Source organism: Mesocricetus auratus, unplaced genomic scaffold (assembly GCF_017639785.1).
Source record: "Mesocricetus auratus isolate SY011 unplaced genomic scaffold, BCM_Maur_2.0 Super-Scaffold_100033, whole genome shotgun sequence".
In the NCBI taxonomy this organism is placed as follows: domain Eukaryota; kingdom Metazoa; phylum Chordata; class Mammalia; order Rodentia; family Cricetidae; genus Mesocricetus; species Mesocricetus auratus.
This window is the reverse complement of record NW_024429213.1, coordinates 2,175,920-2,192,925: the sequence shown is the minus strand read 5'-3', so window position 1 is coordinate 2,192,925 and position 17,006 is coordinate 2,175,920. Positions and strand designations below refer to the sequence as shown.

Below are 17,006 nucleotides of genomic sequence, written 5' to 3'. Positions count from 1 at the left end.
AAAATAAAGTATAACTATTTCTAAGTAAATTTTTAAATGAGGTAATGCCTAAATAATTGTAAGTTATCAGTAGATATTTGTTACTTTAAGAGAGTTAAGGATTGTTTCTTTTAATTAAAAACACTCTTTTGGAATAACTTATATTGTTTATTTAAATTCAAGGAGCCAAAAAAATTCTAGAAGAAGTCCTTTTACCTTTCATTAAATCCAGAAGAGCTGGCTTCCCTGTCAGTATGTCAAATCTTCCCAAACAGAAATTGTCATGCCCTTTTAGAAATCAGGAGATGCTTCTCTTATTAGAGATAGATGTTGAGCAGGGATAATTTTTTTAGAAGAACATTAAGCAGTACCAGTTTCATAGTGATTTTAAATTATGTGCAATGTATTTTCCCAGGTATTCCGAAAGGACCTCATCAGTGCCATGAAAATTCCTGACTCTCACCACATTAATCCTGACAGCTATTACCTCTTTACTGACACATGGAAAGAAGAATGGGAAAAAGGAGTTCAAGTACCAGCCAATCCAGATTCTGTTCCAACACCTTCTCTCAGGTATTGGCATGTTCACAACTTTGACTTAGGAAAAGAGCTTTCTTGGTTTTCTGTGTATTTCCTGGGGAGAAACTGAGGAATAGCTATACATTCCTAACATACAAAGTTAACCTAACTTGCAATTATACCAAGTCATGATTGATCAATAAATTCCAGCTCATTTATCTAAGAAATTTATAACATGAAATGCTTTGAAGTCCAATATAAAGTTTGGAAACGATTTCCCCAAGATTTCCATATCTGACTCGGCCATCAGTAGCATTTATTAGTCTTTGAAGAGATAAGTTTTCAATAGGAAATTGCTTCAATGTAAGTGGAGCCTCATTAGCGATGGTACTAATAGATAACCAAAGCATATAGCTTCTAAAACAAAAACTCAAATGAAAAGGAAGTAATAGAATAGTTGGTGGCTGTAAGCACACAACCTTCATTTTAAAGACCTGAAAACAGTAAAGGTAGAAAGACTGAATTGTGGAAAAGGGTTTTTATTCCAAAGGAAGTAGTAATCTCTTCAAAAGTTGTGCTGGTTTTCGAAACCATTTTATCCTACTGGTTTTGGTGTTCCCAGTGCTTTACACAAGTCTGACATGAAGTAGAATGTATATTTGAGCAAATGCAAGAATGAGTAAGTAGAACACACAGCTCCAGATAAAGGGCTGGTAGAACCTGTAGTACCTTTTTTGAGACAATGTCTCACTATATAGGCCTTGAACTCACTATATGGCCCAGAATAGCCTCAAACTACTGTCCTTCTGCCTCAGCCCTCTGAGTACTAGGACTATAATCATATGTCACCATGCCTAATACATGTTAGGTTCTTAAAGTGTAGAGATAAACATTCTTAACCTCTCTACTCCTATCACCAGGTTCATATATCCTATTTATGTTCTAGAATCACTTCTAGAAATGCAGACCCAGGTTCCCCATTCTCTGTTATGGAAAACTCTCAAACCCTTTCTTCTTTAACACACATTCCAAGTTTCACTTGCTTATCATTGGTAACATCTCCTACCTCCTAAATAGCTGTCATTTTATATAAGTGTAGTGGCCGTGTTGCTGCATTTTCCATTAACACTCCAAGGATTATTGAAACAACTTGATGTTTGGTCTTGATGTTAATTCAGTATATCAAATATACTTTATTGGGGTGAGTTTTATACTTTTTGCTCAAGTGGAGAATGTACTGCTTTAAAAGTTTTATCTACCTGATAAGTAATACAACAAAATTAGGATGGTTTAAGAAGAGTAAATTTAGAGACTTGAGAGTTAGCTTCCTCTTACAGAGACATATACTCCCTAATTCATGCAAGCCCTTAATGCTCTAATTTGTTCTAAGAGTTTAGGATATTTACCATTTTATATGTTGAAATTTTTTATTAAATTCCCTCTATTTCCCATAGTTCTTTGCCTATCTTAGAAAGCCCTTAATTTTAATTGGTCAAGGTAAGCAACTAAATTAATTATTGATCATATTAAATTCCTTAATGAAAATCAGAACTGACTGCTCTTGATAGTTACATTGTATTTTGAATTTCTTACACGGTGTCATTCTGTAGTATATAGTATATATTTCCTTTCCTAAGTAGTGGTACCTGAAAGATTTGTTTAAAAAGACTTCTTGCTGGGAGCATGGTGGTATAGATTCCTTTAATTCTGGCTTTTATGAAGCAAAGGCAGGCAAACTTATCTCTAATGAGTTCAAGGCTAGCCCATACTACATATCGAGTTCTCAGACCAGTCATGGCTACACATAGTGAAACCCTGTCTCAAAAAAAAGACTTTTAAGTCGTATCTCAGAGCTTTTGATTTGGTAGATCTAAAATGTGAGACTTAAGTTTGTTTAGCTTTGTTGGTCTGTGTAGGGTATCACTGTGTAGCTCCTTGCCACCTCCTGTGCTGGGATTACAGACATGCAACACTACACTAAAAATTTCTAGCAGTAACTTGCACAATGTCTAGGGGATGCTTTGGGAGCAATTTTATGGAATATGTTAATTGTATTTCCTGAATTTAATAGAAGTGTGCATTCATGTGTGCGTGCGTGTGTGTGTGTGTACATTTAAGTACAAGCATGTGGAGTTCCAGGGACAACCTTGGATGTCATTCCTCAGGTGCCATCCATCTTTTTTTATTAAACTGTAAATTTATGCTGAATGTATTCCCATGCCTTAAGTGTTTATGTTTCTTCAGGGATACCTTTTTAGTTTGTGCAGCTGCTTCTGGTTTAAGCACAATTTGTTATTCGTTAGTGAAGATCATCTCAGTGTGTCAGAGGGCATTCATGGATGGGTTAATCAGACCATGAACTCTGTAAGTTCAACAGCCCACTTTAGGTTAACCTGTATGTGCTCAATGACTACAGCTACTACATCTAAACCCTTAAGTTCAGCATTACTCCCTGCATTTTTAAATATATGCAGCAGAAATTCAGCATTGTTTTTGAAACACAGACCCTATGTCCAGCCCCACTGTTTGAACTGGACACACCTACTTATTCCAACATTATACTGCCAGAAAAGCACACGTTATTACTTTTTTAAAAACTATTTTTATTTTTAAAACAATCTTATTTTACATACCAGCCCCAGTTCCTACTCCCTCACCCTCTCCCCCACCCCACCCACAATCCACTCCTCAGATAGTTTAAGGCTTCCCATGTTGAATCAACAAAGCCTGTCACATCACTTGAGATAGGACCAAGGCCCTCCCCACTGTATCTAGACTGAGTAAGGAATGGGCTCCAAAAAGCCAGTTCATGCACTAGGGAGAAATATTGGTTCCACTATCAGTGACCCCATAGACTGCCCAGCCCCCCAACTGTCACCCATGTTCAAGGGCCTAGTTCAGTCTTATGGAGGTCCCCCAGCTGTCTGAGGTCAGTGAACTCTCACTTGCTCAGATCATGTGTCTCCGTGAATTTCCCCAACATTCAAAACCATGTTGAAGACCACACATTACTTTTTTAAAGTGACATTTTTCAGATACTTAGTGGCTTTTCTGATGTGCATGTCCTTGATGACCTAGACAGTTTCAAGGATATTCTTAAAGGGAACACAAAGATTTGAACCTTTTCATTTGTATGATTTTATGGACTTTTCTTGACCAAGAGAGTAGTGAACTATTTTCACAAGTCTCATCAGGCTATTTAGAGGGAGAAGCCTTTCTTTTTCCTTTTTAAAGGCAGTCATGGTCTGGAATTCTCCAGGTATGATGGTTGGCCAATAAGTCCCAGGGAATCAGCCTGTCTCCACTTTCCCAGTGCTGGGATTATAGGAACACACCACCTTGCCAGGCTTCTTTTTTTGTTTGTTTGTTTGCTTGTTTTATGAGGGTCCTATGGATCAAACACAGGTTTTTGTGTTTGCACCTAATTTATCTTCCTAGCCCCTGGAGTTGGTACTTTTTAAAGATTCTTATAATATCCCCTTTGGCTTTAAATAGTAATCAATCATAGAATCAAAGCTTTATGTTTGAAATACCTGATGTCAGTTACAACCACGTATTGCACCTGCTACTCTTAAATAGCCAGCATTTTTCAGAGGTTAGCCTGTTCTATGGTTTTTATTTTTTGGACTTTGTAAAAATTGTCTTTGTGATATGGTATTAGAATATTGAAAAATAATACATTTCTATACCTTCATCTCTATTTTCAAAAACAAATTTAGCCATGCTGGTATAGGAAGTAATAGTTCAAAGCCATTTTGGACATGATGAGACACTGACTCAAAAATAAAATCAAATTAATTCAGTTAACGTTTTGGGTTATTGTATCACACTTACTTGACCTCATAACATAACATGAAGTGGCTGCAAGACTGTCTTTTGTATAGGACCCAATTCTCTTCAGTGGAATGTATCTTCATGATGTTTGATCATTTTCTGATTCATTCCTTTGGGTTTTTTTTCTTTTACATTTTTGGTTTTTGGAGGGGTTAGACACACACTTGTATGTGGAGGTGAGAGATTAACTTTCAGAAGTCAGTTCTTCCTGTCTAGAATGTGAGTTCCAGGGATCAAACTCATGTCATTAGACTTGGTGGCAAATGCCAAGTCACGGAGGTAACTTGACATCATTATTAATATTGAGTTTATTAGTATTGGCTTATTAATATTGAGACTTCAGAACTGTTTTACATTTGCAATAAGAATCTCTTGTCAAATATGTGGTTTGCTCCCAGCATGGTGGTGTACATCTTTAATCCATTCACTTAGGAGTTCAAGGTCAGCCTGGCCTACATATCTAGTTCAAGGACAGAGAGAGCTATATGGCCTTTGCCTCAAAAAATGTGGTTTGCATTTACTTTCTCACAGCTTAATTTAGATGTAAATTGTCTTTTCATCCTTTTAGCAGTCTTGTAGAAAGTAAAGGTGTTTTTACTCCAGGTCATTTTTTTCTTTTGGGTTGTGTTTTTAGTGTCAAATCTATCAATTTTCACCTGACCATATGTCCGTTTCAAAGATTTTCTCATGTGTTTCTTTTAAGACTATTACAGTTATATGCTTCCATTTAAATGTATGATATATCTTGAATTAGTTTTTGAAGTTTGACAGTTTCATGCATGTATGTTTTCATTACATACATTCTATTACCCTCTCTTATCCCACTCCTATTCCTCTTGAAGTACTTCCTTCCAACAAATAACCTTCCTGTTTCGTGTGTATTTTTTAAAATACTTTGTTTAATTTTTTATTTTATGTGCATTGGTGTGAGGGTGTCGGATCCCCTGGAACTGGAGTTACAGACAGTTGTGAGCTGCCATGTGGGTGCTGGGAATTGAACATGGGTCCTCTGGAAGGGCTCTTAACCACTGAGCCATCTCTCCAGCCCCCATCATGTGTATTTTTAAGCTTAATTAGGGTTGCTTACATGAGCATGAGTAGAAGGTTATTTACTAGAGGATAGGCAACATCTACTGGCTACACCACGAAAAAAATGGATCTTCTTCCCCAGTAGCCATTAACTGCCAATAGTTCATTCCTAAAGGGAAGAATGGAACTTCTCAAGCTCCTCCCCTGTTCATGATGAAATGTTGAAGAACCAAATCTTATGTATGGAGGTAATCATAGCTGCTGTGATTTCATGAAGGCAGTAACCATATCATGTCCAAAAGATTATTTTTATATATAATTTTTTTAATTTAAGTTAGAAACAAGCTTGTTTCACATGTCAATCCCAGCTCCCTCTCTCTCCCCTCCTCCCTTGCCCTTCCACTAGCCCCCCCAGCCCCCTACCCCATCCCCACACCATTCCCAAGGAGGTTGAGGCCCTCCATGGGGAATCTCTAGAGTCTGTCATTTCATCCAGGGCAGGACCTAGGCCCTCCCCCATGTGTCCAGGCTGAGACAGCATCCTTCCATGTGGTGTGGACTCCCAAAGTTCATTCATTCGCCATGGTAAACACTGATCTACTATCCCCCCCAGAGATTGCCAAGGCCTCCTTACCGACACCACGTTCAGGGGTTCTGGAACAGTCCCATGCTGTCTACCCAACCATCAGTCTGGGATCCGAGAGCACCCACTGGTCAGGTCAGCTGTCTCTGTGGGTTTCATCAGCATGGTCTTGACCCCTTTGCTCATCAGTCCTCCCTCTCTTCACTGAATTCCAGGAGTTCAGTTCAGCGTTTAGCTGTGGGTATCTGCCTTTGCTTTGATCAGCCACTGGATGAAGGTTTAGCAGTGGGATTGTAGGCTGGCACTCCCCTGATCCATGTCTAAAATCCATAATATGTTTTCAAAGCTGGGATCCACATATGAAAGAGAACACAGAGCATTTGTCTTTGTGTGTCTGGGTTACCTCAGTATTTTCTAGTTCCATTCATTTTCAGCCAATTTCATAGTTTCAATTTTTAAATTATTTTATTTCTCATGTGTATTGGTGTTTGCCTGTTTCTATGTCTTTTTAAAACTATTTTAAATTTGTATTTATTTATTTTATGTATATGGATGTTTTGCCTGCATATATACATATGCAGTGTCCATGGAAGCCAGAGAAAGGTTTGAATCCCCTATAACTGGAGCTTGAGACAGTGTAGGCATCCATGTACATCCTAGAATTGAACTCACATCATCTGGAAGCAAAGGCAGTGCTTTTAATGCCTAAACTGTCTCTCCAGCAACCTTAAAAAAAACAAACATTTTTGTTAGAGTCTGGCTTATAGCCCAGTCTGGCTTTGAACTCATGACCAATCTTCCTACCTGAGCTTCCTGAGTGTTGGAATTACAGGCACGACCCTCAAATTCTCAGTTCCTAGGTATTTTCCCGCATACACTATCATGTCACCTAAAAATAAGAATGGTTTTCCTTCTTCTTTCCCAGTCACTTCATCTTTTTCTTTGCTGAATTACTGCAGTGGCTGAAACTTCCAGTATCACATTGAGAACAGAGACCTTTTGGTGGGGCATTGAGACAGGGTTTCTCTGTTTAATAGCCCTAGCTGCCCTGGAACTCTCTCTGTAGACCAGGCTGACCTCGAACTCACAGAGATTCGCCTGCCTCTGCCTCTCAAGTGCTGGGCTTAAAGGCATGTGTCAACAAAACCTGGTGAGAACAGAGACTCTTACCTTCTGTCCAGTCTTAGGTGGAAAGCATCCAATATTTCATTATTAAGTATGATATTAACTAGCATTTTTATAAATTTGCTTAACAAATTGAAGAAACTTAGCTTTGCTCCTAATCCATTATAATTTTTATCATCTCATATACTCTTTCTGTATCAAATGGTAGGAGCATATGGATTTGTGTCCTTTAGCCTGTTCATAGCATAGTGATGGAAGTTTTTGAATATTGACTAGGCTTGCATTGTTGAAATAAGTCTTTATATATTAGCTTGGGCTGCCATAATAAAAGCCTATAGGTTGGATGTTTTCAACTGTAGAAACTTATTTCTCAAAATTCTAAAGGCTGAACTTCTCAGGATCAAGGTTCAGCAGGATCTAGCTTCTGATAAGGTTGTTAGTTCTTCCTGCTATCATGACCTTTTCTTAATGGACATGCTTTATCTATATAGTCTCATTTAAGTTTAACTGCCCCTATTACCCCGTCTCCAAGTTACGTTGAAGTTAGGTTTTTGGCTGTGGAATGGTACAGTTCAGTTCATGACACCCAGTTGACTTGAATTTAGAATTTTTGGTGTAATGCTTGATATAATTTGGTGATATTTCATTAAGAATATTTTTCTCTATGTTTCTGACATGAGAAAAAAAACCTGTGTCCTTTTCTCATGGTATTTTTATTAAGTGTTATGTTATAGAGGTGATATTGACCTAATAAAATAGTTGGGGAAGTTGTGACTTCATGAATGCAACAGTTCTGTCATATCCAGAAAATATCTGCACAAGGCTTGCACAGGATCAAACCCCAGTCAGCCCTCTGGTATGGAAGGAGGAGGGGATCCCCATTTTCCTCATGGCCTGTTGGCCACCAGTCCATGAAGACAAGTGGCAGAAATGATGACAGAGAGCCTGTGAGTACAGCGGATATAGCTCTCCAGGAAATAACTTAAGTGAATCAGCTCAACTTTATTCCAGAGTGAAGGGAGATATAAAAGATACGGACAGTGGCTGGGGAGTCACCTAATTGGCATTAAGCAGCATGCGCCTATCATAAAGCTCCTAGTACAAGTCTTAGTTATTATATGTGGAAGCATGGTCCTGTTGTAATGCTCCTAGCACAATGTCTAATTACTACATGGGCAGCAAGGATAAAGCCTCTACAGGGAACTGCGTCAAGGGTCATACTAGAGATAAGTCCGGCATCTAAGGCTTAGAGACTGTCTCCAAATAAGGTCAGGCAGAAAACAGGGTGTGTGGGGGGAGTCGTCCATGTTGATGACCTTGGAGAGAGCTGCCAGACCATAGTATACTGCAACCTCGAATAAGCAGGACCTCCCCCCCCCAGAGAGAGAGGGGAGGGGAAAGGAGAGAGAGAGAGACAGAGACAGAGAGAGACAGAGAGACAGAGAGAGAATGCTTCAACAGTAAATATTCTAAGAGATAAGGTTTTTTTGAGACCAACATCTTTGGGATCATTTACTGACCCATATTCAGTTTTCATATGCAGTAGATCCTGTTGACTGTACTTTCAAAATACATGCAGAGTTCATGTATTAAGTTGAAAGGAAAATGCCCCTTAATGATGCATGGGTACAGAAGCCTGCCTTTTAACTTCACTGGGCATCATGACCTCTTGCACCTCCAACTACTTCCTCTACCCCCTGACTTCCCACATCTTTCCCATTCCATTTTAGGCTACAGAATTCTATCGTTCTTGATTTTGATTCTGAAAATTGAGTAGCATTGGCAATATATAGAGCATTTTCATACTTGTTTATGTTATTTGAAGTTTAAAGCTGCCCCTATTGTTTGTTTCCATTACAAGCTTCAGTGCTAATAGTAAATTGCCCTCAGATTTAGCAGCTCAGAGCAACTAGACTTGAAGTTTGAAGTCTGAAAAGTAGCTGAGGGTCAGATTTAGAAACCTATAAAGGTCTTTTCCTTAAACTAGCATGACATGAGAATTACATGTGGCTTGACTCTCTCATAGTCTTGACAATCTCAGCAGTCATATTCCTTATAGGCTCCAGGCACAAGGCTCAGTGCACCTGTTCCTTCCTAATATCCAGGTGAAGGCTGCTTTCCTTTTTATGACCCAGCCTTGCAGTGCTCATAGCATTACTTCTGCTGGTCAAAATCATCATTAGCCATCCCTTATTCAAAGGGAGAAGAAATAATCTTCAGAACTTGAAGAATACCAGAGTCACGTTGTAAAAGAATATGTGGGATTATAAAAATGTCATTATGTCATGGAAATGGTAACTTTCTCATATATTGAGTCACAGAGATATGGGAAGAAGAGGTCATCACAAAGCAACAGAATTAACAGGGGGCATTTTGGGAGACTATATCTAAACATATTTATGACATCAGGGGTTGTGGTTCAGTTCTATCAATCCAGCACTTAGAAAGCAAAGACAGAAGGATTAGCATGAGTTTGAAGACAGCCTGGGATTTGTGATGAATTTACAGAGTTGAGACCATATCTTTTTTTAAAAGACATTTTGAGACAATTACTTAGTTAATTTTAAGATACTCATTTTAAATCTTTAAAAAATCGATGTGATATTTATATAGTTTCTGTACTGTTCAAAAATAATTCTAGGCACTCATTAGGAAACAACATAGTCTATCTTTCAAATCTCTAGATCATTTGAAAAGCCCCTGAGAAGTCACTATCAATAAAACTCTATGTTAAGCTTTAGGTCAAACAATAGTCATAGTAGTTTCATTTCAATAACACCTCAGTGGCACATTAGTGTCCACTTGGGCCAGAGTTAATAGTATTCCAGCCACTCTGACCTACAAGTGAAGAACAGGTGAATAAATCTTTCTATAGAGATGTGGTTGTGAGTCCTTTACCAAAAGCCAATTGTCTAGAAAGTCACGACAACATTCAGTTATACTAAACTGAAAGCTATGCTTATCTTGTCCTGACAAAATTACTTAAACTTTGGAGTTTGTGAACATTTGCTGATTTGGTCAGTGATCTGATGCCATTCGTAGTGTCTCTATACCTAGTCCATAATGGCTAGCAAAGAAAATCATAGTATTCTAGAATTTCCTCAAAGCAATGGTTCTCACCCTGTGGTTCTCAACCCTTTTGGGGGTGACATATCAGATATCCTTCATATCAGATATTTACATTACAATTCATAAAATAGCAAAATTACAGCTATGAAGTAGCAATGAAATAATTTTATGGTTGGAGGACAGCACTAGGAAAGTTGAGAACCACTGCTCTAAAGCTATAGCACATACACACACGATACCACAGCACCACCACCACCCCCACACACAAAGCAATGTGTCTTTTGATAACCAGAAGTTTTTGCGTGTGTTCGTGCATGCATGCGTGTGTGTGTGTGTGTGTGTGTGTGTGTGTGTGTGTGTGTGTGTGTGTGCGCGCGCGCGTAAATGATGATAATTTAAGCTGTTTTCTAAAAAGTCCTAATTAGGGGCTGATAACACACTTGTAATCCCAGCACTTGGGAGGCTGAAGCAGGGAACATTGGTTTGGTTTGGTTTGGTTTGGTTTTTCGAGACAGGGTTTCTCTGTATTGTTTTGGAGGCTGTCCTGGAACTCGCACTGTAGACCAGGCTGGCCTCGAACTCACATAGATCCTCCTGCCTCTGCCTCCCGAGTGCTGTGCTTAAAGGTGTGTGCCACCAACACCCAGCTAGCAGGGAACATAGTAAAAACCTGTCTCAAAATTAAATCTTGCAGACATGGTAGCACATGTCTTTAATCCTGGTATTCAGAAGGCAGAGACAGGTAGACCTCTTTGAGTTAGAGACTAACCTGATCTACATGATGAATTCCAGGATAGCCAGGGCTACCTAGTGAGACCCTGTCTAGAAAAGCCAAAAATAAAATCCCAAAGTAATATTTTCAAAGATCTTCTCTGTCACAAATTCAGTAACTTCTCTTGTAAATTTATATTAATTTGGCCTTCTACCAATGTATTTTTCTTGCATTTGGTGCTATTGTTTCAGTCCTTAGATTCAGATTTTAGTTTATTATACTTAATGGAAAAACGAGTAAGATGGCATCACCATTCTAATTATCATTATGATAAACTTTGCATTGAAATATTGTGTACACCCAGAAAGTATAGAATGTATAATTGTATAGATGAATGAATTTTCATGAATTAAACATATTCATTTAACTGCCACTCAGATCAAGAAATAGAACATTACCAACACCCCAGAAGCCTTTCTTCTGCTCCCTGCCAGTAACTGACCTCCCTCACCGTAGGTAACAGTTTTGCCAGTTTTTGAACTTCATATAAATAGAATCCTATAGTATGTATTCATCTGAGACTGGATCGTTTTGTTCATCATTATGCTTGTGAGATCCATCCATGCTGTTGCATGTAATAGTTCATTAATTTTCACCCATGCATCATATTTCATTGTGTAAATATGCCACATTTTATTCATTCACCTTTAATAGACATTTAAATTGTTTCTAGCAATTGCAGAAACTGAACCTTTTTACTCTCATGTCTGTACATTTTTATTAAATATATACCTAGGAGTATATTTGCTAGGTCAAATGGCATGCATCTGTTCATATCCTATATATACTTTATACCTATAATATTTGATGCCAAAGTGGCTTATACCAATTCATGCCCAAGCCAGCATTATAATATAGGTAGGTCTGTTTGCTTCTGTTTTTTACCATCTCTTAGACCTTCATAGCTATTCTGATAGATAAGAGTGATTATGATTTCAATATCCATGGTAAGGTTATTTGTCATAAGAGGTGTCTTATTTATGAAGTGTCTGCCTAAATATTTTGCCGATTTTTATTTGGATAATTTGTCTATCTTTAATTGTAAATATTGTCTACCCCATGAATTACTTTTCACACTCTTTTAATAACTAGAGTTTTAGTATGTGTGTTTTTTCATTCTTTTACTTTTGTGTTTGATGGCATTTGTGTTTCATTTAAAATATCTTTGCCTACCTTGATGTTATAAATATATTCTCCTTTGTATTCTTCCAGAAGCTTTATAAGCATAAGAAAATTTATAATCTGCCTTTTTCCTTGTATAATTTAAAGCATTTGAAATGAATCATTAGCTATAAAGTCTTTTCTAGAAAAAGATAGCTTTTTCAAATAGTCTATAATTGCCTTGTAAAGCCATGTACCAAAGAAGCGCTGTATATTTGATCTTGAAGTCTTTGGAACGCATGTATTTTGTTCTTTTCAGTTGGAAGCAAGCCTCTGAATACAGTTCCCAAAATTTTAGCTTCAATTCTTTAAATTTCTGCATTTTCCTGAAATATTTATTGTTTTTGGTTTTGGATCTCCATATGGTAGAAGAATTTTAATGTACAAATATGTATAGTTATTAACTATTCAAAATAATTATTTGAAATCACAGGCTTTGGGAAGAATATTTAGAAGAAAATATATATTTTCTATACTTACATGGTCAACTATATATAGTACATGTATTGATAAATTTATTAATCCTCATATATATACATAATTACTCTAGAATTAAATTAACTCTAAAATCCTTCCAGAGGAATGGTTTTCATTATTTTATGATAACATGAGTCTCTCTCTCTCTCTCTCTCTCTAACCCACCCTGTTCTTTAAAATTTCCAGGAAATAATAATCCACCTTGGCTATATTTTCTGATGCCGCATCTGGTACTTAAACGATGCCTCATCTGGTACTTAAACCATCAAGTATAGAATAAGTTAATAGGCATGGAAATTTTACATTTCTTCCCCTGATTGGTTTTCTTGCCTTGGGTTCTTAGGTATCAGGAGAGCTATGAATTTGCTGAAGCTCACTACAGAAGTTGATGCAGTAATAGGAATCTTTTATTCCATCATGTAGCCCTGGCTCAGACCTATAGCTGCTGTCATATATGGTTGGGAAATACCTTGAGTTTGTACAACTCTATGATTTCTTGACTTTAACTCATTTGCATAATGAAAGTAGTAAGAAATATAACAGTAATGTTCCTGAAACCTGTTTTTATTATATACCATACCAAATACTTTATTTCATGTAAGCATAATAATCTTACCAGTTTGGTGTTATTTTAAGAATTTATTATTATTGTCCCTGCTTTTGCACAAAGGAAACTGAACCTTACCTAAATTTTTCAGGACCACTTTACAAATGAATGACAGAAAAAAAACAGACTTGAGCGAGTCTAAAACCTGTGTTCTGCACTACCAACTAGTACTCTATCCATAGAAGGAAGTCATGGTTTTTGCTGAAGTGTATGTTTAAGCATGATAACTTTGTGCAGATAACATTCATTACCAGATTTTTCTCTTCTAAATATATTTGGAGACCATTAGGTCAAGAACACACAATACATTTACATTTTCTTAGAATAAATAGTAATAGTGTCCCAGACCTGTAGAGGTCAATGAAGCATATCATCACAAGTCAGTAAGTTCACAAAAGATGATGAAACTGAACTTGCATAACCATTTGACTCTAGAAAGGGATCTGTCTACCTCTCAGAGTGAATAGCAGGGCATGCTCCCGGTTATTGCCAGAGTCATTTGGCTTATCTTGTCAGTACCTGAAATCTGTCATTTGTTAATTGTTGCCAATGTCTTTCTATTGCTTTTCTAGGATTATATCTGAAAAAGTAAAAGAAGTTCTCTTTGTCCGGCCCCGGAAATATATCCGTTGTTCCATCCCAGAGTCTGCAGAGCCTGGCTATATCAATACCCTAGAGCTGGCAGCATCTACATGCCGCTATGACCTAGATGACATGGATACCTTTTGGCTTCAGGAACTCAATGAAGACCTTGGAGAAATGGGTAAGCTGTTTCCTTACAAGTAAGTTGTGCATTGACTTCACCAATGTTTTTTAAGTTGTTTGAACCTGTAAAACTGGCTTTCCTTTCTTACCCTCCATTTCACTTATTTTTATTTTTGATGAAATGAGGTATTTATTCAAGTGCATAAAGTATAGCAGTATTTTATTTGTCATCTATATTGAAATAGAGTAATAAAATCCAAATGACCTGTCCTTCATTTATTCAGTATAATAGTACAGATACAGGTAACACATAAGTTTCATGAAGTTGCTTCATACTACTAAATGTTAGTATGGTGATTGTTGATTGAACTTCTGGTTGGAAAGGATAATGAGACCTGTTTTTGGTCGCAGGTAGAGGTATGTCTTCCAGTTGTTAGAGAAAAGATCTATCTACAGCATTTAACAGTACCCACTATTCCACTACAAATGACAGGTTACTATGACCATTGTCCTTTAATATAAGGCTTTTAATTTTGTTACCTAGAATGGTAGGCTTATTGAAAAATACTTCCAAAGTAGTCCTTAGCTACCTTCAATGAGTTCTTTATGTTAAAGCTAGTATATGAATAATGTGAAACAGTTAAAAATATATTAAATAATCTTTGACATGGTGATGGAAGTTATGCTGCCAACAACTAAATTCCTATTTTTTTCTCTTAAACACTTAGTATATTTTGTTTCCTCTTGATTTGTCCTTTAAGAGGAATTGGAGGTGGCCAATTTAGAGTGTAAATCACAGAGAATGGAATAAAAGAGGGACAAAAACAGAGTATGACAACCTATTCAAGTACCACAGTGTATGATTTTGCATGCATATAGAATTCATAGATAACATAATCATCACAATGTTCCCTTTGATAAGAAACTGCCCTATAAGTTCAATGTTTTACAACTAGTTCTCTTTTGATAAGGATTTTACTTTTTATTATGGAATAGTTTGATTTGCAGAAAAAATGGACATTCAGTACACAGAATACAAATTATACCTAAACTATATTCTGTGTCCCTAATATTAACATATTTCTTTGCCATGATGCATTTGTCAGGATGAAGAAACCAGCACATTATTTGATGTTCCATACTTTTTTGGGCTTTCAATTCTTTCTCTACTAATCTCTTTCTGGTCTAGGATCCCATCCAAGATAACACATTTCATTTAATCTTAGAAGAGGTGGTTATTTTGTGTCAGGGGGTGAGGCCTCATGGGATTTTTTCCCCTGTCTACTTTAGCATGTCTACTTGTGTCATCCTTGTCCAGTTCACATTTAGGTAGTCATGTTGGTGAGATTTTGTGTGTGTAGCTTCTGATATCACTAGGAGACACAATCTCACAGCAAACCCTCTGGTCTTCTTGCTCTTACAATCATCCTGCTCCCTCAGCTGCATTGTTCTCTGAGCCTTAGTGGACATGTTTTGTAGATGTATCAATTGAGACTGAGCTCCACAACTCTGCATTTTGATTGGTTATGTTTTTCTGTGGTGGTCTCCTTCTGTTTGAAAGACAAGTTTCCTTGATGAAGGGTGGAGACTACACTTATCTGTGGATATAAGGACAACTGTTTAGAATGTAGTTAGGGATTGTACTGGTTTAATAAAGTAGTGGTTGTAGGTTCTCCAATATCCATGACTTTGCTTGTACTAAGTAATTATCTAGATTTCCAATTAGCATGGTTTCCCTCTTCTTAAGTGGGCTTTAAGTTCAATTAGAGAGTTATTGGTTACTGCCAAGGTATGTATACCACTGTTGCATCTTTAGGGTTTATTGTGCCATGCTCACATGAAACTACACAAAACTACAGGCAACTAAGGAACGCTGAGAGCAAGAGAAATAGAGAAAAGTACAATGGTTGGTTATGCAGTACCAGATGGCTGACCCTGAAAACATATATAAATGTAATATCATACAGATTGAACAGAGTTATATTTAGCAACATATATGTATATGCATATATCCATGGAACGACAATTAATAGAAAAAAGCTATAGATTTAAAGTAAAATGGGGGAAGGTATATGAAAAGGCTTAGAGGGAGAAATGGTGTGAATATATTATAATCTCAAAAAACAGGTTTTTTGTTTGTTTGAACTTTAGTTTTTATTCTGTGTGTATGAGAGTTTTGCCTATATGTGTGTATATGTACTACATGCATGCCTGGTATCTACAAAGACCTAAAGAAGGCATCAAATCCCTTGGAATGGGGTTGGAGATTTTGCTCAGCGGTAGAGCACTTGAGGCCCTGAGTTCAGTCCTCAACTCAAGGGGCGGTGGAGGGGGTAACAAATTCCTTGGAACTAGAGTGCTGGGACTTTATCCTGAGTCCCCTGGAAGAACAAGTTCTGTAAGCTATCTCTCCAGCCCTTTTAGAAGAGTTTTTGGGGAGGATTCTCTTCTGTTGAGGTTGTTTTGGTTTGGTTTGGTTTGGTTTGGTTTTTTTGGATGAATGATCTTGAAATAAACTTTGAAAAAATGACATTAAGTATTTTTGCTCAAATTAAAGAATTTAAAATGTGTGTGCTGACTACATACTGGGTACCATACTAAGCAATGAGCAAATACATCATCTTCAGAAGTTAATGAGTTTGGTGTTATCCTTATTTATAGATAAGAATAATAATATGACAAAGTTTACACAGCAAATATGAGATAAAGTTTAAATTTGAATCCAAGTTCTATTAACTAGACTATAAATCTGCTTTTTAAAATTAGCTTATAAAGTAATGAGTTTCTTTATAACATTTTCATGCATACTGAGTTTTGGTTGACCCTGTCCCCAATCCTTCACCTCCCTACTTCCCATCCCTGTTTAAACCCTTAAATTGTTATTGTTCCCCACTGTTTTCAAATCACATTTTCTGTTACCTTTCCCACCCTTCTTTCTTAATTAGGGCCTCTTTTTTCTTGTCTCATAGGTCCCTTTCTATTTTCCTGAACTCTACACATAATCACTGTCACATAAATATAAATATATTAAAATTAGCTCTAGGCTCCACATTTGAGTGAAAACGTGGTGTTTATCTTTCTGACACCAGGTTACCACACTTAATATAATATTTTCCAGTTATGTCCATTTTCCTATGATACTCATT

At 37.0% G+C, this 17,006-nt stretch overlaps 1 protein-coding gene across 8 annotated transcripts in view; it reads left to right on the top strand.

The window, feature by feature from the left end:
* Jade3 (jade family PHD finger 3) overlaps positions 1 to 17,006 on the top strand; it is a 137,116-nt gene that overhangs the window by 82,339 nt on the left and 37,771 nt on the right. For 7 of the 8 annotated variants that reach the window (XM_021222769.2, XM_021222768.2, XM_040733713.1 and 4 more), the window contains 3 exons: positions 395 to 552; positions 11,289 to 11,366; positions 13,728 to 13,918. In XM_021222769.2, coding sequence (XP_021078428.1) covers positions 395 to 552; positions 11,289 to 11,366; positions 13,728 to 13,918 — 427 coding nt within the window. The remainder of the gene's footprint in view (positions 1 to 394; positions 553 to 11,288; positions 11,367 to 13,727; positions 13,919 to 17,006) is intronic. The other variant, XM_021222772.2, reaches the window with a different exon arrangement.